General features: G+C 32.1%; 1 protein-coding gene across 4 annotated transcripts in view; it reads right to left on the bottom strand.

The window, feature by feature from the left end:
* The window catches only part of PIEZO2 (piezo type mechanosensitive ion channel component 2), a 532,098-nt gene that overhangs the window by 187,349 nt on the left and 318,227 nt on the right, over window positions 1-26,522 (bottom strand). For all 4 annotated transcript variants that reach the window (XM_074205559.1, XM_074205560.1, XM_074205561.1 and 1 more), the window contains exons 6-7: window positions 2,883-3,093; window positions 2,199-2,412 (exon numbers count right to left, since the gene is read on the bottom strand). In XM_074205559.1, coding sequence (XP_074061660.1) covers window positions 2,199-2,412; window positions 2,883-3,093 — 425 coding nt within the window. The remainder of the gene's footprint in view (window positions 1-2,198; window positions 2,413-2,882; window positions 3,094-26,522) is intronic.

A 26,522-nucleotide genomic window follows, 5' to 3' on the forward strand; every position in this document is an offset into this window, starting at 1 on the left:
CTTGCTAGGCAGGTGACCCTGTTTGTTTTAGTTTCCTCAATTGTAAAATAAGATTAAGGAGGAAACTGCAAATCACTCCAAGGAAACTCAGAGGAGGTCATGATGAGTTGGAAATGATTGAATGAAAAAAATATGATAATTTTTTAAAATTGAAAGTTAATTATTTAAATTTTAAAATAATATTTCTTGTTAAAAATTAAATATAACTTCTATTTTGTGCTCTACATAATCCTAGTCAATTCTGAGAATTTGAAAAATCTTTCATCAGTTGTTTCTCAGTGACTGAATGATTTGTAATTCTAGCCTTGAGGTTTTATTACATACAGGACAATTTTGACATGGCCCCATAAGAAAACCTTAATGGAAATAGATGTGACTGAGGTGGTCAAGTACCAGTTTGACAAACTGCCATCCTGAAACTGCTGCCAAAAAAAAAACTATAATAAAAATAAAATTCAAAATTTATTCTTTAAAATTTGCAAAACAAATAAATTTAAAATAGTTAAATCTCCAAATGCATTTTGTAAGTTTGCAACTTTTATACATTTGAAATTATCAAAGTTTAAAACTGCACTAAGATTTTTGGGATATCCTCTATAATAAAATAGCTTATCAAACCTTGACTTTGAAAAATTAATTTATATTTGAACCTTTAATGGCAGAATCATTCCTGAAGCTTAGCTATCAAGGTAGTACATCTAGAATTAAACAACTAAATCAGATTTACTCATACCAATTTCTAAACTACAAATGGAATTCCCATGACAGACATTATCTTACAAAATAAGACTTTCCTCTTATGTTTGCCACTGATCTATCCTATCCTGCTTGATAAAAAACATTTGTGGTTCAGTATTAGATTTTTCTTGACCTATTACCTGGGTATTATTTTATTATATTTATATTCCTTCTTCAAAAAGAATTATATCTCTTTTTGACTCCTATTTATATATACAGGAATTAGGTAAGCAACTGAGTCCAAATTGAGTTTAATGCAGATATTTCTGACTAAGGGATTTTATAAGGTTCTTTTTAAATCTAAGATTCTCTGCTAAAGTTAAAAAAAACTAGAAAAAAACCAACAAAAAAAAACTCCACCCCTATCTTGATTGTTTTTTGCTAGTTTTCAGCTTACATTTATTTTTTAACACTAGAATTCATATAGTATGATACATTTAGGTTTTATGGCATATCAGAAATAAATTATCATCTTGCAGATGAAATTCTCAAAACTTATGATAATAAAAATACTTCCAATGTCAATAAATTATCATGTGGGAAAACAAGCAGATGCAATTTTATGTTAGATTTATTAGTTTAAATTTCTTTTGATCAATATTAAAAATAGAAACTGACTGAAATATTTGCATAGTGGTAACCTAAAAGCTTGCTAGAGATCTGTTCTTACAGAAATTTAGTTTAATTGTGATGAATTTAAAGTTTAAGACAAATAAATTAGAATGAAGTCAGATAAGCATTAAGGATTTTTGTTTATTTGTTTGTTTTTTATTTATCATGGACACTGTGATATGTTCCATTGTTGTTGCCTTTTCTCTGTTTTGTCAACAAAGTACCTCTAGATGGCACAAATGATCCTTTACTATAAAACAAACAACAATAAATAGCACCCCCACCCCGCCCCAAAACATATCCTCTTTTTGTGGTATTTCCAGTTACAAAAAAGTCAGCAGTTCAGGCTCTGAGAAACTCCATTCTTTCAATACATTTCAAAATCAGAAATTAAATATCTAAAAGAGAAATGAGTAATATACAAACAAAAGATGAGAGCAATATCCACATTGTAATATTCTCATTCATATCACTTTTATAAAAATAAATAATACTTAAGTGCATAGCACTGAAGGTAATCAATTCATTTTAATCATGTTCATAAAACATTATGCTATCCTTCTGGACCATTATCTTATTTAGAATGCCTATTGACTATTTAGTTGGGAAAGATTCATCTAGTATTTCTTCATTAATTATAATCAGCTAAGGGTTGAAAAACTTTTAAGAACTGAATTGAGATTTGTTTCCCTTGCTTACACAACATTTAAGATATTTTATCTTTGATTTAGTGGATTATTTTATAGCCTTTTTTGTGGGGTGCTGGGTAGAGTAGCCACAACTATAAATAAACTTGGGGCTTAGCAACTCAAAACACAGCCTTGTCTACATTTTAATCATATACTCACCTTGCATAATAGTCTCCAGGTGGAACTGCTTCCTGAAAAAATTGGAACTGGTACAAATAAAGTCCAATCAAGTGCCCAGCAGAGAAGATGGCCATTAAAACACAAAGGCAGCTGAATATCAGTGGGTCAAAAGTCCGGCACCAGGACCACCACGTGCACAGTCCCAAAAATACAAAGAAATATACCAATGAAGTCAAAGATGGTAGCATCATACCTGAAAGGGTAAAAATGGAATTATAAAATACTAATATGCAGCTGAAAAAGCATTAATCAAATTACAAACTACAACTACTGAATATTATACATGAAATACTGAAAATACTAATACTTATGTGTAATTTCTATGTACAGTAAACCACTATACCCTTCATCATTTAAATACTTATAAATTTACATGTATGTTTTCCTTCTCCTACAGTTCATCCCTTTCCCAAATTTTTTAGAATGAAATGTGCATTTTCTTCCTTCTTATCTCCTTTTCAATAGTTTGTTTTTGTGATCAATCCAAAGTTACTCTGAACACTTGTTCAAAAAAGTGTTTTGGAAATCTCTATTTTCTGAGAATCAAAGGAAAAATGCTCTTAGAAATGTTAGCAGTGGTAAAGTGTTATGACCAAGTTAAGAATTTACTTGCCTAATCCTTCCTATTTTGATTGAAAAAAAGATATTTTAGAAAGTACCAACCTGTTGAACCAAGTAATATGGTCACAACTACTTTTCCAGCAGTAGCTATCATGTTGCCAATGAACTCTTTCAATCTAGAAGCAAATGAGGCCAACCTACGCAGTATTTTCATTTTTGTACTTTCTTCCAGTTCCCCATCAATGGCATCACCTGCATCTAAATCCTCTTCATATATCAATGCTTCTTCAGAATCTGCTTTTTCTCCTGCAGTCTAAATGTAAAGCAGAAAAAAACAGCAATTAAGAATTCTGTATTCTACGAGCTGGTAAACAGAGATGAATTAAAGGAAAAGGATGATATGGAGTACATTTTTTCTCAAAATAATCCAGGAATATCATGTATAAATCATTTAAAATTATTTTAGAATCTTATCTTTTCTTAGGAAGCAAAGACAAAAAAAATGCAAGTATTTAATAATAATTTATAATAATTTAAAATAAAATCCCCTAGTATTTAATATCTAAGCCTATTTACATACAGATATTTCTGAAAAAGTAAAATTGTTAATTGGAAATAACTTTTAAAAAATCTTATGTTCTATCACCTTTGATTTGATTGGGAAAGGGAATTTATATCTGTTCTGTTCCTGGACTAGGACAGAGATTTGGGTTTAATCCAAAGGGTTTAAGAAATCCCTTTCTTTGCGGAGATGGTCTTTGCTCTCTATTATAGAGATATCTGCTTCTTAGGAAAATGACTGTATACTGGCTGTTTAGCAACATGAAAAGGCTACAAGGACCTGTAAATAAATAGTATAACATAGTGGTCCATCTCTGACTGCTTCAGTATTCTGGAACTGACATTTCTGGAAAGTAAGAAGAACATAAAGGAGAAAGATGCCAATATTCACTCCCAAAATGCATATTTTTCCCAATATTTTTAACTTAGGACCCACTAGACCTTTTTAATCTCCAAGCAACTGAAAACATTCCTAGTATCTTTGACAAGAAAGGATTTAATGGGCCAGGGTGGTTGGGAGATGGGTGGATTGTGGAGATGGAGTTGGTGGGGAAGAAGAGAAAATAAATGAGTTGCTCACAGAACAAGAGTGAGGGATGACATTCACAAATATATTAAAAAATGATTACAAAACTAAACACTGGAAATCTACTTCACCACACTGAGTCTTAGTTTCTTCATTTACAAAAAAGTGGTAAGAATGACTGGGTTTGATAATTTGTAAAGCATCTTCAGCTCTATGACCAAAAACCCCCCACCTTTGTAGGCTTTACACCATATTTCTTTCTTCAAAGAAGATAAAATCACATCACTGCCATCCTTAAATGTTGGAAGAAAGGATAGACAAGTGTGGCATTGACTATGCCACAGATGGAATAACAGAAGCAATGTCATTGGAAAGGGAAATTGTGGTCACAATATTCAAAAACAAACAAACAAACAAAAAGTGTGAGGGGATAAGGTGGGGCAAGAAAAGTTTGTGTACTATAGTCCAAGAAGCATAACATTAGTGCCTGGCAAAATTTTTACTTAGATAATTAAATATTTTGTAATATTTTCATATATATATATTTTCTAGAAAATATATTTGCATATATAGATAGATAGAGAGATGGAGAGATAGAAAGAGAGCTAGCTAGCTAGCTAAATATAGATAAGTGCTGATTATTAAAGAGAAAATGCCAGATTAGCCTCTGTTACATTTTTGATGGGAATTTTAAACTGAAAGATGAGGGATATATTATGTATATATTTTACCTAGATTTCAGAAAAAAAATTGTTTTTATAAAACATCTCATACTGTTCTTATAAAGAATATGAATTAGATAATATTTTCTAAAAAACCAGAATTTAAAAAGTTGTATTTAATTGTATTTTAAATGATATAGGATGTTCTGTACTGGTTCAATCTCTTTCAAACAGGTTCAGTCTAATTCAAATCCATCTAAGCAGCATCAAATGGATTCAGTTCATGTTAAACTGTTTAATTCCTTCTAAAGTGATTCAAACTAGCTTATCTGGTTCAATTCAGTTCAAACCTGTCCAAATCAGTTCAATCCAGTTCAAAGTGAATCAATGTGATTCAAAAATCATGGTATTAGGTCTCCTTAGATAAGTATCAATGAATCTAATTAACCAAGTACCTAATTATCAAAGTAGATTTTATACTTACCTAAATACCTAAGTAATTAAGTGCTACTTAAAGAATAGTTTTCATTTAGTTTGAATCTGTTTGAACCACTTTGAACTGGTTTCAGCAAGTCTGAAATATTTTCAGGTGATTTGACCAGTGTCATACAGTTTGAACTGGTTTCCAGTTTCATCTAATACTTATATAACTAGGTACTTAACCATGTATGTATCTAATTACTGAAGTGCCTTATTACCTAAACACCTAATTATTTAAATCTAGCTAATTGCCTAAGTCCTTAAGTGCTTAACTACCTAAAACCTAATCCAGGTACGTAATAATTTAAATAACTAATTAATTATATACCTTAATACTTAAGTATTTAAGTACCTGTGTACTTAATTATCATAATTATCTAATTACCTAAATAAGAATGATGATAGCAGCTAACCTTCATATAGTGTTACTATGAGCCAGGCATTTTATAATTAATATATAATTTGATACTCAAAACAACTCTGAGAGATAGGTGTGATTGTTATCCTCATTTTACGAATAAGGAAACTAAGGCAAATGGAGGATTTAACTAGAACCCAAGTCTTCTAAACTCCAAAGGTCTGCAGTCAGTCTACTTGTCAGCTAGTTGCCTAAACACTTAAGTACTGAAGAACTTATCTGCCTATGTCCTTCACATATATTTATGTATTCATTTGTACAGGTCCTTAGGTCCTTATATACATAATTCTTTGCATATTTACTACTGGTACTTAAATACCCATTTTCCTAAGTACTTAAGCGCATAAGTACATAAAGAAATAAGTACCTAGTTATCTAATTTGGATCAGGCAGGTTTCAGATCTGTGGTCAGGAAGATTTTTCTTGAATTCAAATCTTACCTCAGGTGACTGATTCTGAGCAAGTCACTTAAAAACCTGTTTGCCTCAGTTTTCTCATCAATAAAATGAGTTAGAGAAGGAAATGGCAAATCATTTATACAAACTATGTATCTTTGCCAAAAAAAAAACCCAAATGGGGTCAGGAAGAATTGAATTTGACTGAACAATAACAAAATTATCTAAGTAACTACAGACTTTAGTATCAAAGGATGTATATTTAGTTACTTCATTATCTGAGTAACTAAATAACTAATTAACTAAGTACCTAATTAAATGCTTAATAAGTATTTGCTAAATGGAAATAAATAAAGGAATTAAAGGAAATATGAAAATATAGAAAATACAACTATAAATAAAAACTTAACTCCTTTATTTTTTTCTTTCCTTGTGGAAGAAGATAAGTGAACCCATGAAAATCATCTTCATTTTATAGTTCACACATCTTGTACCAGCACAGGTGAATCCCAGTCCTCTGATTTTAGTCAGCATTCTTGTCACTGTGTCACTCAGATAAAGATGATTATTGAATTCACGGGAAAAGATGATATCATTAAGAAAAAGTGAAGAAAGAAGAGATAACCAGGACAGAAACTTTGAAAGATAGTATATGGGATGATAGACTCAGAAAGAAGACTTAGATGGATAAGGAAAAGACTCAGAAGTGAATAATTAAAAAAGTCAAAGGAGGATAGCATATTGATGAAGGGAGGGTAGTGAAAAGTGCCAATAGCTACTGGAAGGTTAAGAAGAATGAAGACAGATTGATAATAGGATTTGGCATTAAAAAAAAATTAGAAGTCTTTGAGAACAGTTTGGGAATTAGTGAGATGATCAGAAGTCAATTTAAAAAGGATGGAGAAGTAAATTGACAGTGATAAGTTGAAAAACTGATCCTTTTCCTAGGTAGATTAAGAGATAGAAAGGATCTTAGAGACATCAGGTTCAACAATTGAAGAAATTGAGGTACAGCAAAATTTAGTTACTATCTTTGGCTTACACAGTCAGCAACGGTTTCAGGCAGGATTTTTAACCCACATCTTCCTCATTCCAACTCTGGTGTTCTCAATCACACTCACACTAGTGAAATCTTGTGTTTCCCAAAATGTCTGTTTTAGTATAATGGAGTAAATTTTTGAATGTGATCCTTCCTAGCTGGAAGTTTGAAAAAACATTCAAAGCTGCTGATTTAGAATAAAACGACAAAGAAATAACAGTTTTAATGTCACCCAGACCACAGTTAGGAAAAAATAATCTCCACAATAAATGTCTTATTATGCAATTAGAGAATCCCTAAGGATGCTGATTAAATCAAATAAACCTATCTAGTAATTTGTGGGGTCATAAAAATTTGTTTCCATGACCTTTCCTCAACAAGACAGAGGTCCCAGAAATTTTATAAACATGGTATTTAGTTGTTTTTCTCTCCAAAAAATCCCAGGGGCTTTCTTTTAAGAATGCTTTTAAAAACTGACAAACTGAGATAAAACACAGACAAAGAAATGAGCCTGTCTCTATAAGCTACTACTAGCTCCATCAGGGCCAGAATGTCCATTAGTCATTTCAAGGCCTGGCTTATTAATGTCACAGTTTAAAATGTTTTTTTTTCATCTGGTCAAGTATAAACACTGTAGGATTTAAAAACCCTCAATTCACAATAATGTATTTACTGAAAAGTAGCCTTAGTTGGATTTCAAATGCATTTGCACTTTTGTTTTCAGCTAGGAAGCTGATGTACCATCACTACAAGTTAAAAAAAAAGCCCCACTAAATTTCATGATTTATTTTTCCTTTTCTGGTGAAAGAAGATAGAGGGAAATCATGAAAGTTTAAAAATTTTGATAGAAATAAAATCTTATGCATTTTAAATAATGGAATACCACTATTACAAAGTACAAAACTGGTATTAAAATGCAATTTCTTCACTACATCATTTCTAGAATTATTTTTTCTTAATTTAAAACATAGACATGATTCAATTTGGATGTTAGGAGGAAAAACTTCTACTATATAGAGCATTTTAGAATAGGCTGCTTCAGAAGGTAGTTCTCTTATCCCTCCCATTCCTGGAAGTTTTCCAGTAAAGGCAAGATGACCACTTGAAAGGTATTTTGTAAATGACATCTATGTTCAGACATAGATTAAACTAGATGGTCACCCAAGTCACTTCTAATTTCAATAATCTATGACAGTTTTACTTTAGGTGCTGCACTAGATTAAACCATACCTCTTCCAAGATCTTTATTTCCTTTTCCTTTTTTTAGAAGACTGAATTGTCTTCAGAATATTTATATACATTCCCAAACAGAGCAAGCATTCCAACCTGATCTCAAATCCATCCTTCTCAGACTAAAATGATATCTTAAGAAAAAAACTTGTTTCTGGGATATGATAAAGGAAAAGAAAGTAGAGGATAGAGGGGAAAGTTTTTTACTTTTGACTATATGCCTATTCTTATTCAAATATAAATATAGGGTTTTGCTACAGTTGGAAGGGACAATAAAAATCATTTCATCCAAGCCTTTTACAGATTTGGAAATGAAGTTCAGAGGGGTATGACTCAGGGCACATATATATGTAGGGGAACCATGATTTGAATGTAGGCCTTTTTACCCCAAATCCATTTCTCTTTCCACTGTACCTTATAGTGTTGTAGACACTATGTACTAGTCAGATGAGAAAGAGTTAAGAGAAAATGGCTTCTTATACCCAACCAAAAGGTAAACTTTGAAAATTTCATTTAATTCAGAGTCTATATAGGAATCCTTGGTTATTAAATATTATCTATCAAACTAGCACTTAACTGCTCACAAGGGGATTGGAGTAGATATCCTTTAAAGGCCCTCTAGCTCTAAATATGTGATACTATATCCTTTTTCCGCTTTAATCAAGGCATAAAAATGAAAGGCAGAGTCAAAATGGTGGAGAAAAGATGGGGACTCAACTGAACTCTCCCCTAAACCCCTGTAAACAACTTTAATAAATGCCACCAAATAAATTCTGGAGCAGAAAAACCCACAAAGGGACTGGATAAAACATTTTCCAACTGAAGAAAACTTAGAGGGTAGGCAAGAAAGGTCTATTGCACCAGTTTCAGGATGGCTGGGCCACAGACCTCCAAAATAACAGTAATCCTTAGGAGTGATTGATACCACCTTGGGTGGTTTCTGGACCTCTCAATCCATAGATATTAAGAGGTTCAGTCAAGTCAAAAAGAGATTACAAACTTCAAAACTCTTCTGAAAGTACAATTTCTTTACCATATCATCCTTAGAATTATTTTTTTAACTTAAAAGACAGACATAATTCAGTTAGGATGCTTAGAAATCAGATTTTGTTGATACTGGGGGCCATTCTTTTGTATTGTCCATACTTAGATCTGGGTTTTAGTTTTAGTTTAGTTTATCCTCACTCCCAGGGTAAGGAGGAGTACATACACATGAGAGCTTAGGGTCCCAGCAGAGCAAGGACACTGGTCAAAGTTGCAAGGTAGAAAAGAGTGCTTGTAGTTCTTCACACAGACTTGAGCTTAGAACAGAATAGCAAACATATTTCTCCCTGTATCATATCATTTTGGAAGAAACAAAAACTTATAGGTTCCCAGAATTATCTCTGAAACAGCTGCATAAAAAACCTGAAACTTGGGTGAGTACCTCCTCCACTTCAGAGACAGAGTCCACTTTAGCATAAAGTTAAAAGTCAAGAAATAGGGAAGGAAAATAAGCCAAAAGTAGAAAAATATCTTGGCTGTAGAAAGTTACTCTGGGAACTGGGAGGATCAAAACACAAACTCAGAAGCCAAAAAAAAGTGAAAACTGCTACACACAAAACATCAAAGAAAAATATGAATTGTCCTCATGCGATGGAAAATATTAAAAATATTAAAAAATCAAGTTGGAGAGAGTTAGAGGAATAATTGGGAAGAGAAATGAGAATAATACAAGAAAATCCTGAAAAAAGTCAATAACTTGGTAAAGGATGTACAAAAAACAATGAAGAAAATAACACTTTCAAAAAAAGAACAGGCCAAATGATCAAAAGAGGCACAAAATGCAATGAAGAGAAAAATGTCTTGAAAAGCAAAACTGACCAAATGGAAAAAATATTCAAAATTTACTGAACTTCTCAAAAAGTAGAAAATGGAAAAAAAAAGAAATACAAAAACTTATTGAGAAAATGATTCCTTAAAAATTAAAATTGGACAAGTGAAAGCTAATGAGTTTAGGAGACAACAAGAAACAAAAACAATAAAAAGATAAAAAAAAAAGACAATGTGAAATATCTCACTGGAAATACAACTGACCTGGAAAATAGATATAAGAAAGATAATTTAAGAATCATTGGACTACCTGAAAGTCATTAAAAACACCAGATATTTTTCAAGAAATTATTATGGAAACTATCATGATATTTAAGAATGAGAGGGTAAAATAGAAATGCAAAGAATCTAACAATGTTCTCTAGAAAGGGATCCCAAAATAAAAATTCCTAGACAAATTTGAGACCTCACAGGTCAAGGAAATATTATTGAAAGCAGCCAAAAAGGGAAAAAAAAATTCAAATATCATAGAGTCACAGTCAATATAACAAGAATTAATAATTTCTACAATAAAGAATCAGAAGACTTAGACTATGACATTCTGGAGGATAAAAGAGGATTCAACCAAGAATCACCTACCCATCAAACTAAGTTTAATCCTGGGGAGTGGGGAATGGATATTTTTTTTTAGGGTTTTTTTTTTTTTTTGTGAGGCAAATGGAGTTAAGTGGCTTGCCCAAGGCCACACAGCTAGGTAATTATTAAGTGTCTGAGACCGGATTTGAACCCAGGTACTCCTGACTCCAGGGTCGGTGCTTTATTCACTGCCACCTAGCTGCCCCAAGGATATTTAATTAAATAGAGAACTTTCAAGTATTTCTGTTGAAAAGCCCAAAGCTGAATAGAAAATATGACTTTCAAATACAAGAATCTAGGCAAGGTAAACAGGAAAGAGAAACATAAGGGATTTAACAATAATTATAATGTTTGTCCTTTACTTTTGAAGAAGACCACAACATCAAAGAGGTGATGCCATAACAAGCATGGGAACTGGATTTGAGTGGGGGTGCTGTGCTAAGTCATCTGCCTCACTTTCTCACATCAAAAAAATCACAGTTATCTGAGTCCAGTGGCCATATATAAATCAGGACAATTGGAGACAGCCCTGGATACTTGGGGCTAAGTGATTTGACTAAGGTCACACAGTTATTAAGTGGCAAGTGTCTGGGACCAGATTTGAACTCCTTCCTGTCCTCCTGATTCCAAGCCTGGTGCACTATGCCACCTAGCTTCCCCACAAGGTTTAAATTCCTACATGGGAAAATGATACTTGAAACTCCTTAAAAGTTTTTCAATTTTAGGGCAATGAAAAGAAGCATACATAGAGTGTGTGGATGTGAGTTGAATATAAGGGGATGATTATTTTAAAAAATAAAGGGATGAGAAAGAGGAATGCAGTGGGAGAAGGGGAAAGGGAGAGGTTGGATTTGTGAATTGAAGAGCAATTTGGAATTATATCCAAAGGGCAATAAAACTGTGCATACTCTTTGATCCAGTAATACCACTACTGGGTCTGTATCCCAAAGAGATCACAAAAAAAGGGTAAAAATCCCACATATACAAAAATATTCATAGCAGCTCTATTTGCTATGGTGAAGAATTGGAAATTTAAGGGATGTCCTTCAATTGGGGAATGGTTGAACAATTTGTGGTATATGAATATGATGAAATGCTATTGTTCTCAAAAAAAATCATAAGAGATGGGACTTCAGAAAAGCCTGGAAAGACTTAAATGAACTGCTGCTGAGTGTAATGAGCAGAACCAGAGCAACGTTATATACGAACAACAACATTGGGTGATGATCAACTATGATCAACTTGTTCATTTCATCAGTACAATAATCAAAGACAATTTTAAAAGACTTGTGATGAAAAATATCATCCATATACAGAGAAGGAACTATGTACCTTAAATGGAGATTAAAGCTCACTATCTTCAATTTCTCAAAGTTTTCTTATATCATTTTTGTCTTTCTAATTTTTTCCTTCATTTGAATTTGATTTTTCTTTCACAACAAAATTAACATGGATTTATGTTTAGCATAATTATTATACATGTAAAACCTATATTAGATTGTTTTCTGAAAGGGAAGGGGGGAAGAGAAGGAGGGAGAAAAATGTAAAAACTCTTTAAAATCGTTGGTGAAAACTACCATTGCATGTTGTTGGAAAAACAAAAGAAGGAAAAAGAAAAAAAAATATCTCCCATAAGAAGCACAAAAGAGTTTTTACTGTGGTGGGGATGATGGAGGAGGTGGAGTGTATGTGAGTCTAACTCATCAGAATTGTCTCAAAGAGAGAATGATATACATTTTCAGTTGGATATAGAAATATATCTTACCTTACAGGAAAGTCAGAGGGAAAAGGGAGGTGAATATATTAAAAGGGAAGATGGGTAAGGGAAGGAGTAAAAGTCAGAGACAAGATACTTATGAGTACGTACAGACTAAACAAAGGAGAATAGGTCAAACAGGGAAAAAATAGGATTTAAAGGAATACTTAGAAATCATAACTATGGAAAAAATTTACAGCAAATTTCTCTAATGAAGACTTATTTATCAAATATATAGAAAACCATTTCAAATTTGTAGAAATAAGAATCATTCCTCAATTGACAAATGGTCAAAGGATATGAAAAAGCAGTTTTCAGATTAAGTAATCAGAGCCATCTGTAGTCATATAAAAATGTTCTAAATCATTCTTGAGTAAATAAATACAAATTAAAACAACTCTGAGTTACCACCCCATACCTATAAGATTTATTAACATGAAAGAAACAGAAAATAACAAATGTTGGAGAGGATATGGGAAAATTGAGACACTAATGCACTGTGGGTGAAGTTGTATACTGATTCAACCATTCTGCTGAACAATTTAGAACTATAGGTTACAAAATAATTCATACCCTTTGCCTGAGCAGTACCACTATTAGGTCTGTATTCCAAAGAGATTTCCAAAACGGAAAAGGACTTATATATACAAACATAAATCAGCTGTTTTAATGATGGTAAAGAATTAGAAATTGGAGGCAATAATCATCAATTGGGAAATGGCTAAACAAGTTGTATATGACTGTGATGAAATATTCTTGTCATAAGAAATGATGAGCAGGATTCTCTCAGAATGCTTACACAAGCTAATACAAAGTGAAATGAGCAGAACTGGAATATTATAAATGGTAACAGCAATATTCTATGATGGTTAAATGTAAATGACTTAGCTATTCTCTTAGCAATACAGTGATATAAAAAAAAAAACACTGTAGGACTCATGAGGAAAAATGCTATCCATCTCCAGAGAAAGAACTGATAAGAGATCAAAAGCACACTTTTTCATTCTTTAATTTTCTTGCTTTTTTTGTCTATTTAAATCCACACCATAACTAACATGCAAATATGTTTTACATGCCAGCACACATCTAATTTATATCAAATTGCTTTCCTTCTCAATGAGGGGGACAGGAAGGGGTAGAATTTAGGACTTAAAATACTTAAAAATAAACAAAAAATTCAGAATTTTAGAGGGGTGGGTAAAATAAAGAATAAAAGGGTAAGGCAAAAAGACAAAGTAACGGACAGGTAAAAAGAGAGCATGGGAAGAAAGATAAGGAGCAAAAAAGAAGATGTAGGGAAATTCACAAATAACAATTAGAATTTTGTCAAATCTATAATATGTCATTTCCCAATTAATAAATGATCAAAAGATATGAACAGGAATTTTTCCAATGAAGAAATAAAACCAATTCAAAGTCATATAAAAAGCTTTAAATCCTCTTTGATTAGAGAAATGCAGATTAAAACAACCATGAGATAACATTTTATACCTACCAGATTGGCTAAAATGATGGAAGAGGAAATTGCAGAGGATGTGGAAAAAAAAAAAGACTTTGAGGAGATAAATTATTTTGAGTATTTCCCAAATCACCTATATAGGACATATGAAGAAAGACTATTTTCTTCCAGAGACAGAACTGAAAAATAGAATAATTTTACATATATGTATAAAACACATATACATATTATATATATGCATATGTGTATGTATAAATGTATATGTGCATGTGTGTGTGTACACACATGTATCTTTGTGTCTGAGAGTAACCATTTTGAGGGTGGAGTAAAGGAGAGGGAAGAAAAAAAGAAAAAAATTTACACGATAATTTTCTATATTTGAAAGGAATAGCAAAATTGTATTTTAATGTACTCTTATAGAAATGCTTGTTTTATTCCATGAATTAAAAAAGTAATATTAAAATTTATTTACATGTAATTGGGGAAAATAAAATATTACATTAAAAAAAGATATAAATAAGACTAAAGTACAATTCCTGATAGTATATGGGGTCTGAGGGTAATACTACTACTATATTTTAATCCACTTCACATTTCCTGTTGGACAAAGTCCAGTGGCAATTGTTTTGAAAAAAAAAACTATAAATATTTCTATAAACCTACTTATGATCAGTAAAAAAGTAGTCCGGAAAGGAAAGAGAACATTTTTCTAAAGGGCCATGTGCTGTTTATTCAGTGGCTATTTTCAAAAGTTAACATTTATGTTAGCAAGATGAGTTCAGGTCACCATAAGAACTCATGGAAAAGAACAGGGAAGTATTGTGACTCATTCTAATAGGATAAAAAGTTATCCTAAGTGTTACCCAGGGTAGGACCAAAAGAAAAAAAATTGAATGACAGAATACAGATGTTTTATGTTTGTTGTTGCAATATAGTTGTACATCTAATGTATTAACTTTTTTTAATTAAAGAAAAATTTTATACAATTAGAGGGTTAATTTCAGGGAAAGTATCATAGCAAAAGCATAATGATACTCTACTCTAATTTTTTAATTAAAATAAATGTTAGTATGAGATCTTATACTTTTAATCACAATCTTTATATTAAAGGAAATTTGATATAAGCTAAGCATTAGTAAAGAAAACTAAATAGCATTCATTAACTTAAAAGTTTTTAGAGGATACAGGAAATCTTTATTGTAGTTTAAACAGAAAAGGAAATAAAATAATTGATAATTACCAAGGGTAGTCCAGTAAGAAAATGTTATTTAGGTCTTTCAATTATAATAATACTTCAAATGTGTAAAGGATTTTATGGTTTTCAAAATTCTTCCATATCTTGTCATTTTTTTTTTTAGGTCTTTGCAAGGCAAATGGGGTTAACTGGCTTGCCCAAGGCCACACAGCTAGGTCATTATTAAATGTCTGAGGCCAGATTTGAACTCAGGTACTCCTGACTCCAGGGCCAGTGCTCTGTCCACTGCACCATCTAGCCTCCCCGTGTCTTGTTTTTTTCCTCAATATCCTTTTGAGATAACCTATGGACAAGAATCTTTATCCTCATTTTTATATAAGGAAATTCAACCCAAGAAAGAACTGAGGAACTCAAACACATGCATAGAGCTGGTAATATATTTTATATATCATTTTCAGTAATTTTTAAAATCTTTTTTGTTTCATGGTATCATTAACTCCTGTTTGGTCCATTTTAATTTTCAAGCCAACATTAAAGAGGTAATATTTTCTACTTCTTATAATGTTTGTCTATTGTTACTTAGTATTTTTCAGAAATGTCTGACTCAAAATTCTTTTGAGATTTTCTTGGAAAAGATATTGGAGTGGTTTGCTATTTCTTTATCCAGAACAGTTACAAGTGAAGAAACAGAGGCATCTTTAAGTGACTTGTCCATGATAATAAATATCTGACACCAGATTTGAACTCAGGTGTTCTTGACTCCAAATCTGGTGCTCTAACCTCTCTTCCACTTAGCTGCTATCTTATAAAGCACTAAGCTTTTAATGATCTTTTCACATTTTTCCTCCAATGTTTTCATTTTCTTATTCCAGGTCTCTTCTTTAGTGTTCTCATCATTTTAAATTCTCAAAAAAAAAAAAAAGGAAAAAACCCAACTCTTAAAAACTCTTTCTTCATTTCTTCCAGGAATTTTTTATTCTTGTGGTCAAGCTACATTTTTTTTCTTTTAAGCTTGCTTATAGACACTTTGGAATATCTTCTTTTATTCTTGGTTTGTGTACTGGTCATCACTGTCTCTATAACAATTCTTTATGATAGGGACATTTTTTGCACACTCATTTGTCCAGTTTTCTAAGTTGCAACTTTTTTTTATTAGAACCAGATTCTGATACCTTCTGCATGGAATAGCAGGATTTTTTTCTGGAGGTTATCCATTCGAGGAGTCAGGTTCTCAAAATGTGGCTACTACATCCCCTCAGGGATAATCATAGGTGTTTGGGAGTTGCCTTTCCAGTATTATTGCTTTCAAATTCCCATTAAGGTACTTCACCTCCATCATAATAAATTGGTACAAATTAGTCACACTTACTTAGCTTTTAGAAATAAATATTTACTAAGGTTGTATATTAGGAATAGTCAATAAAAAGTTTTGATATATACTCTCCCACATGTACATAAAGAGGCGAGAGGAAAAGGGATTCAAATGTAAAATGCACAAGATGGCTGAAAATTTCATTTGCTGGAATCTTTAAGATACTTCCTTTTAGGCATGGTTCTTTTTGCTTTACTTCTGGGCTCTTGAATCTGTTCTAGTCTGCCTTTGAATCCTGATGCAATTATTGATACAAGATGTTCTGAGGAGATTACTAGGATGCTGATGGGAAGAAGGGAAGTCCGAAATCCTCTAGATGCTCTGAAGTTCATAAATTCCTTCTCTGGCAAGAAGCTTGAGGAAAAGGCAGGAGGGAACCAAGAAACTCTCTCCCCCCTCAAAAAAAAATTCTTCTTCTGGGGTTCAATTGTAATTTTTTCTCCTGCTCTTTCTGATCTACAACCTCAACTAGGTCAATGGTTTTCTTAAGGCTCCAGAGACAGTCACTAAGTCCCTAGTCAATCTAAATAGATTTCCAATTGAACTTATTGAGGTACCAAAATTTGTTCATAGGTAGTGAACAATTGAGATATGTTCTCACCTGATAAATATATAAGAACTAAGTGAAGTGGGAGTGATTTTTGTTCTCACCCTTACACACTACTTTATGTACAAACCTTGTGAGGCACTTCTCAGAAACAAGTCTTTATTGGTAACTGCTGCAACTTACATATACCCACCATGCATCTTTCCATTAACCTTTGAGAAATACCATATCTTAATTCTTTGGAGCTCATAATGTTCCATGATTCACAGTCACCTTGCATTACCAGCAGACATTGATACTAAAGTGGTAAAGAGTAGGAAGTTTTGAAATCATTGAAAGCATAGCATAGGGGCGGCTAAGTGGCACAAGGGCGGCTAGGTGGCATAGTGGATAAAGCACCAGCCTTGGAGTCAGGAGTACCTGGGTTCAAATCCAGTCTAAGACACTTAATAATTACCTAGCTGTGTGGCCTTGGGCAAGCCACTTAACCCCATTTGCCTTGCAAAAACCTAAAAAAAAGCATAGCATAATTTTATAAATTCAATTCTGTCAAGATTCTTGCTTTTAGGTGAAGCTAGACAAAAACGAAATAATTCCTGTCTTAAATGAGGACAATTTCTCTAATAAAAAAACAATGTGCAATATAAACATATTATGTAAAAACACCTACACACAGAATAAATGCAAGGCATTAGGAATCATTAGTAGCTTATATAGAGCTTGGTGCTTAAATTGATCTTTGAAAGACACTAGAATTCAAGAGGTAGAAGTGAAAGGGAAACAGAGTATTCTTGGCAAGTGGGACAGTCTATGCAAAGGCATAGAGAAAGGAAACAAAGAATCATATATGAAGAACAGAAAGATTAGTTTAGTTGAAATTCATAGCATATGAAGGAATCTAATAAATCTGTAAATTCAGATTGGATCTAATTTGTGAAGGACTCAATGCCAAATATAGTTTTTCTTTTAGATCATAAGCAATAGGGTTACTTAAACTTACTGAGCCAGAGCACAGAAAAAATATTGTTATACCTATGCTTTAGGAATTCAACTGGAGAGAAGAGAGAGTGAGGTGACAAGAACAATTAAGAGGCTATTTTAATAGTCCAGGTAAGAAGAAATAAGGACTTAACTAAGGTGATGCCTTTGAGAGTGAAAAAGCGTGGGAGGGATGCATGAGATAACAGAGGCAGAATCAATAAAATTTGACAATTGATGACATACATGAGTGAGGGAAATAGAAGAATTAACATAACTTGAAGTTAATCTTGAAAATTGTTCCCTAAATATCTTTAAAATTTCCAGAAGAGAATTGTACTTTAAACTTAGGGGCAATACTCTTTCTAAATTATTTTATTAACTGATCTTATCACTTTCACTTATCAGGTTCTAAGGTGATAAAGTGTAATCATGGCAGCTCCCAAGTACTGCTGATAATAAAAAGTCACTTTATAATGATGAAAAATAGGTTCCATCTTGTAACTTGCTTCTGATATTACTTCAGAATCACTGGGTGACTCTAGGAAGGTCATTTAACTTCTCCCAGACTGAAAAATGGATATAACAATACTTTTTATTGCTTATACCCCTGTATTGCTATCAAGACAAAATAGCAGAATCCATTTGGGAATATAGTAAAGGATTTGAATTACTAACTTATTACCTCTGTGACCTTGGGGAAGTTACTTCCTCTATATGATACTTGGTTTATGTTTTTATAACATAATACAGTTATGTTAGATGACCCTTTTAAGATTTAATCATTGTGTTACTATTCTCTGATTGCTTCACATTCTAGGGAGGGGAAGATAGGTGGCACAGTGGAAGGAGCACTGATCTTGGAGTCAGAAGAATGGAAGTTCGAATCCAGACGCAGACACTGCCACGTACTAGATGTGTGACCTTGGGCAAGTCACTTTACCCTGATTGCCTTGCCTCCAGGACCATCTCCAGTCATCCTGATTTGTATCTGGCTTTGAAGGAGAAAGTGGGGCTGGTGACTTAGCCCAGAATCCCCCTTAGTCAAATCCAATTCATGTGCTTTTCATGGCAGCATCTCCCTGATGTCATGGTCTTCTTTGAGAATGAAGGACAAACATCATATTCTAGAGATATTCTTCACAAGTTCTAATGTACTAGATAAATTGTGAGTTATTCCAAGGATAATTAATAAAATTTGGCTTATCATGTTCTCTTCAGAATCATTTTCTCAGCTGGTTTTGCTATATTGTTGCAAGATAATGATATAAGCATAAATGTGCAGATGTAAAGTATCTAAATAATTAACTCTAAGTAATTAACACATTAACAATGTGCATATTGTAGGTATATGATGTATGATGGTGCATACATACACATATTGTAGAACTTTTTTTACATATTTATAAATATACAAACCACATTTTATGTATGACATAAATTTGCATGTATATATAAGGCACAACTAGCAAGTTTATGAACTGATTTTCATTATAGATCTCTTGACTCAAAGTCTTAACATTCTTTCTGTATATACAAATATATATATTTCTGTATATATACGTGTATATATATGTATATACAAATATATATAATACATATATACATACATATATATTAATTTCAAATCAACCTTTTTAAGCAAACTGTCTACTTTGAAAAGAGGATGTGAACAAAAAGAAAAAATTAAAAACTCAATTATATCTTTTCTAAAGGAGATTATCTGATGCTTTCTTTACTCTTTACAAAATGTAGAATTATCTTCCTGTTTGTAATCTGTTTGTAGTCATCAAATAGACTATAAAATGAGATTAGCAGGTGTCCCATGGAATGATGTTTTTCTTCATTTGGGCTCTCAATGATATCAACTCTTGGAATTTAAAATGTAATAGCCTGCAAATTAGTTTCCCTGATTCTTGTCTCTCTGTTTTCTATTCTTCCACATTATTGCCAAATTAACATTAAAACACAAACCTAATCATGCTAATTCATTAAAAATATTTAATAATTCACTCTTTTCTCTAGGTTAAGATATATAAAACCTTTATCCTGGCTTTTAAATTTCCCCATAATATGTTTTCCATCTATCTTTGCAGTCTTATTTTATATTCTTCCCCTTCATGAATTCTTTATAATAGTTAAACTAGTCTACTAGATATTTTCTGAACTCAATATAAATCCATATAATGTTCAGAATGATTATCCAGGAAGAACCAATAAAAATTTTTCAAAAAATTCAGAAAACAAATTCTTCTGTTAAATTATAACCTTAATTTCTAAATTGATAAAATCAAGTTTTTTTTCCATTCCTTTTTATTTTTTCATGATGTATAACCAAGAAAAAGTGCTGCCTTCTTTTATAAACATTTTCCTCAGCCATGGAGCTATGGAAAGGTTGCTAAAACTCTGGAACAAATAGCACCTGAATCAATCTGGTATTGAAAATACTTATCACCTGAGAATTTGTGGAAAATTCAACTCCAGCCTAAATTTTTACTTTTGTACTTGTCCCTTTTTTTACTTTAGGTTTTTAGCTTTGTTGTTTATTTGCCTCCTATAGACATTTGTAGCAGATTTCCACCAACACAGTGTCATCCTGGAAAGCAAGAATGCTAACCCTGGCTGACTGTTCAAATCAACCTACATATTCAGAACAGTGTCCAGTTCAGGTGTCTTAGGTTAACATTGATCTCTTAATTGCCAAATTCAATCAATGACCTTTTCCTAGTTGTCATTGTTCTTGACTTTGAAGAAGCATTTGATGCTGCTGATTGCTCTCTCTTCCTAGTCTCTCAGTTTTATCTGGTTCTCTTCTTATTTGCTAGTCCTTTCTTAGTTCATTTTATGTATAACACCACACACACTATATATGGATAAACTCAAGGGTCCTGTCCTGGACTGTTTTCTCTTCTCTCCTTACATTTACTACAATCTTTGCTTTCCCCCTTGAGATAAATTTCTACTTCTACTACACTCTATTACACTAAAACAACACACACAGGTACATATATGTGTGTGTGTTTATATATATATGTATATATATATATAACAAAAAAACAAAATTGTACATTAGTATTTATAAACTTAAAATATGGTTCTATGAAGCCAGGAACAATTTTTTTTGTCTTTCTTTGTATTCCCAGCTCCCTTTGCGGTATAGGGCCTTTTGTAAGAATTTAGTAAATGTTTTTGCCAGCAGAAATTATTTTGTTACATCTATTTTGTATACATTGAATTAATTTTTCTGAATATATTTTCCTCTCTAATAGAATGATAGTTCCTGAGACAAGAGGAATTGCTTTAATTTTTTTTAATGTTTGTCTCAGTCTTGGTTAATACAGAAGCTCCAAAATGAAACTCAACATTGACAAATTATAGAACCTTCTTGGGCTATGAAATAGCAACATGAGTGTATCATTCAGGTAACTGTCTATACAATATTTTTGAATAATGCAGAGAAAGGCAACTTTTCTGAATTATTTCCTACTCATTTTAATTCTATAATGTCTGGTATAACAATAGCGATTTCATTCTTTGGCTCTTATCTTACTTTCCTTTTTCTTTTCAAATGAAACTAACACTTCAGAATAAGGTTTTTATATGATCTAAAATTTTAACTGGAACCCAGAGGTTCTATTTTAAATAAAATTTCACTGTATATGAAACTCAATAATTATACAGTCTCCACTTAAAGACTTCCAAGAGCACCAAATTAATTATTTCCCAACACAACCTATTCCATTTTGGAGGCAGCTCCTTCTTATATTAAACTAAAATGCGCTATTCTCCAACTTCTACCTATTGGCCCTCATGTTCCCTGCTGTGGCCAAAGAGAATTTGAAACTGAAAATATCTTTATGGAAAATTCATTTAAATGATCCTAATAAGTTATAGCTAGCAAGTTTCAAATATTAAGAATGTTTAACTGAATCTTTTATGCTATTTCAAATACACATAATAGGTATTCAGTAAGTATTTATTGAATGAATTATTGGATAAATTGAATAAAGAGAGTACTCTTTTTCTTACAGGATAGGGAGCTTTTAATCTGTCTAAACAATTCCTAAATTATCAAATTATGATTTTTATTACAACTGCTAATGTCAGTAACTCAAACAGGTCGAATTGTTTTTATCAATAGAACTTCATTGTTGGCATTCATACTTTCTCACAATCTGTAAGTTTGTTGGCTAGACTTAAGAGAGTTAAGCTGAGGCTTTTGAGATAGATTTAGTATAATACACATATGCATACTGTTTTCATTATACCTATATTCCCTTTCCCCCATAGAATTTCTTTTCCATTTTATTATAGTTGTTAAAAATGCATATGTATGACATAATATGGCAACTTTTCAAGTTGTAACTTAAGATTCCTCCTTCTCCCCTTATTGAGATTCATACTTTAAATAAATAAAAAAATAAATAAATAATTATATAAATGAACCAGTAGAAAGAAAGGCCTTCACTACTTTCAAGAAAAGTATTTTCTCTTGCAGAGATTCACTTTAAGTTAATACAAAAGCAATATAACAGATAACACTTTGTATCTATATCCCTTGAGAATATTTAAGGGAAAGCCTCAGATTTATGAATATCTTTTCAATAGCTAAGTAAAGACTAATTATGTAATCAATGAAGATTACAGAAGATTTATGGCATGATCAAGAATTAATTGCTACTTCACTATCACAACAAGAATTTTGAAAATAGATCCTGCTGCACAAAATGAGGGATTAATTTTATCATGTTTTGCATGAATAAATGGATTGTCAATGTGAGCACACATTACTTTTTTCAAGAATATTTAGAATCAACCTTTCTAGTCTAGAAAAACTTTTTTGAAAAGTTAGAACCCTCAAATATAACTTCAAAAAAAGATGCTTGCTTTATATTCTCATTACAACCAGCACCCACTTATTCATATATGGATTGCATATTTTGTAGATAACACTCAACCAAATTTTATCTTGAACAAGGTTTCCAGTGCCACATTATAACTCTTGTACTGCCTCCCTGTGTTGCCAAACCAGATGAGCTCATAGAATACAAAGTAATACTAATATTAGCCTTAGACAAATGTAACTAAAGGAATAAAATCAACTCCATAAGAATCCTATTGAGTATTTTTTTTTTCAAATAATTTTTAGTTTCCCCACCTCATTCCCTTTTTGGGAAAATACAGGTTATGAATAATAGAGTGTTAACTATATGATGTTTAAATGAATTTAGAAGCCAGAAGAGGGAGAAATGTATTTCTTTAAAATCTGGGATATGGCATTCAACTCTGAAAATATAGTGATTCTTATCTTTTTAATAGTATGTATATAATAATCCAGTTGCTAATTTAAAAAATACAGGCTCTTTACTGTAACTGTCTATACAATAAACAAACTAAACTAAATTAATTATTCAAGTAATCAATATAAATTTATTATCTTGCCTACTGTGAACCATGGATACAAGAGAAAAATGAAAACTTCCGTGATCTTATTTAAAATATTTATTCTAGGGGCGGCTGGGTGGTGCACTGGCCCTGAAGTCAGGAGTCCCTGAGTTCAAATCTGGCCTCAGACACTAAATAATTACCTAGTTGTGTGGGCTTGGGCAAGCCACTTAACCCCATTTGCCTTGCAAAACCCTAAAAACAAATAAAATATTTATTCTACCAGGAGTAATAACTTTATTAAATGCAAAACATTTACCAAATAAATAGAAGTTTAGATATGGAGGGTACTGGAAGTTGAAGAACTTGATCAAAACTTCCTTTAGATGGTGAAGTTAGGGATTCCAAAAGGAGCAGTTGATGAAGGAGTGTTTGTCAAACAGAGACAACCATGCTAAAGATGGGTGGTTTGCGTGAGGAACAATAAGAAAGCCAGTTTGGTTTCATTATAGTATGTAGTATCTAGAAAAGTAGGCTAGGGCTAGGTTATTAAGAACTTTAAATTTCAGAGAAGTTTCTGTATAATCCTAGAATTATAGGAAGCATGAATATTGTACAACCTCAGTGACAGTGCAAAAATTTTGGTGGCCACAGTTTTCTCTTTTATGCTTTTGCTTTGATACTATTGATAAAGATACTTCATACATTTACATATTTATATATACTTTTCAGACATTTTCTTTTACCTTGGGGAGTTAAATTTGCATCCATTTAATTAGCAATGATGGTTCTATGAAAATCTAACAGATACATCTTTTCTTATTATTTTGATAGCTTTCATGATACATGCATAATAATGCAATATTGGGGCAAAGAGAATGATTAATTTTTTTAAAAAAATTTTATTCCATACTCAAACTCACAAAAGAACATTTCCACAAAAAGGGCAGAAAACACAATGAAGATAAAATAAATTCTATGTATTATTTTTCTGCACGTGTCTGCTTCATTCTGAACATCCTTCTTTCTTCTGTGCATTTTAAAAAGTATATTATAATGCATTTTGGGGGGTGGGGTGGGGAGGACTCACTATTGCTACCACCTTTCTCCTTGCCATCCTCATTAAAAATAGAGAGAGGAGAAAAAGAGACAAATATCCATGTTCACAAATGTAATTTATGTTATGTGGGGAAAACAAAAAATTATTCACTGTGGAATAGCATTACCTCCAATTGAAGCAGAAGTGTCTATATGCTATTTCAGCATTTGAGGAAAAATGATTATAAATTTAATATCAGAATTACTAGATACAACCACACTCAGAGATTCAGTGGGTTTATGAACACATTTGTGATTGCTTTCTTGATCATATAAAATCTTTATGAAAGTGGTCTAAGAACCTTTCAGGATTTTACCTGAAAAGCAAACTGCAAATATTTGTTGGCAGTTTTCTGCAGAAGATTACATCATCATAGTTACATAACTCAATGAAAGATAGAAGTATATATCTATTTATTTCATTTTAACAACTTTTTACAAAATAGTACTTGATTAAGTAGAGTCAAATGAAGAGGGAAGGGGAAAGGAAATAGGAAATATGTTTTTAATAAGTTCAAGTAGGTACTATTATCACTATTATAAAATTAAGGAAACTGAGATAGACAAAGATTAAATGACTTGTCCAGGGTCACAGAGTTAATAAGTATCTGAGGGCAGATTTGGAGTAAACAAAAAGTCCTGGATGTTTTTTCCTTTCTTAAGAAAGTATTTGTCATACATCTTTGTATTGTATAGAATCCTTGATAAATGCAATGATTAACATTCAAATTGATAATATCTTCTGAATAGCCAAATCAAGTAAGACATGTAACAGGGAGAAGTTCTTTAATTATTAAATAATTATAAACTCTCTTCTCTAATTATTAAATAATTGTAAACTCTCTTCCCATCCTGTGAACATCAAACTACTTCATTTAGATACTCAAACTTTTGTCAAATGAACCCAGCTGCTCAATTTCTTCTGGGTCTTCCCAGATTGCTTCCAATCTTGGGTGCTCAAAGAAGCCATTGTATGCTGGCCAGTGGTAGAAAGAAAAGAAATGAATGATAGACATAGCTTAATTCCAGGGTGAAGGAACAGAATTTAAGTGAAAAGATACTGGGAAGGCCAGAGCTTCATCTTTTTTTTTTTCAGGTTTTTGCAAGGCAAATAGGATTAAGCGGCTTGCCCAAGACCACACAGCTAGGTAATTATTAAGTGTCTGAGGCCTGATTTGAACTCTAGTACTCCTGGCTCTAGGGCTGGTGCTCTATCTACTGCGCCATCTAGCCGCCCCCACGGAGCTGCGTCTTTATTAGAGTATCTATCTCTATGACCTTTATCTACAAAGGTGCAGTTTCACCTAATTATGCCCTTAAATAAAATTCTGACCTGTTGGCTGTTAAAAAATATGACCTATTTTTTCCTCAATCTTTTATATCCTATAAAGCTAGTCACAACAGAGAATGAAGTTTGACTTTGCTACAGAAAAAAATCTGGGAATATTCTGACTGCCTAATTTGAAATTCTTGAATCCTTGGGAAATGCACCAATCTTCAGGAGTTTCAAATAGTTTCAAATACATGGTTTGAACAGATTACTTCCTATTAGAAGGCAATGCATCTTGAAGTTGGCATAGTTGTATTAAGATTTGCTCATAAATATCTGGATAGCTTATGGACAATTAAGATTATACTTCATTTTAAAGTCTAAGAACAAAAAAGAGTTAAAGATTCATCCAATGTTTTTGCATTTGGCTCTTCAGCTGACTTTTCAGCCTCATAATGGAGACAATGGCCTTTTCCTTTGCTGACAGCTTTCATTTTATAGAAAGCTGCTAACTCAACATTACAGCTTTTCTAGACAAAAGTTGAAATTAAAGTAAAAACAAATGCTTTTAGTTTTCTATCTAGTCACAACTCATCAGGCCCCTATTTCTAGCCTTACTGTCAAAACAATCTGTGGTCTTTTTTTTTTTTATAAAGGGAAAATCTACATTTATTTTCACTATATTGTAATTGGTTTAGAAATGTTCCTAATATGCATTGCATACATTGCTTCATCCTTTAGGTTAGGTAGTTTTTATAAGTGTTGATGAATTACATACTATATTCTTTGCAAGTGATCCAGGGAAATTTATTTTTCAACTGAAAAAGGTAATTAAATCTCATCTGTAGCTATACTTGATGCAATAATGGAAAGATGAGTAGGCACTGTGATTTTCAAATCGATCTTCTCAACATTTTTGGAGG

The sequence above is a fragment of the Macrotis lagotis genome, chromosome X (assembly GCF_037893015.1).
Source record: "Macrotis lagotis isolate mMagLag1 chromosome X, bilby.v1.9.chrom.fasta, whole genome shotgun sequence".
NCBI classification, from domain to species: domain Eukaryota; kingdom Metazoa; phylum Chordata; class Mammalia; order Peramelemorphia; family Peramelidae; genus Macrotis; species Macrotis lagotis.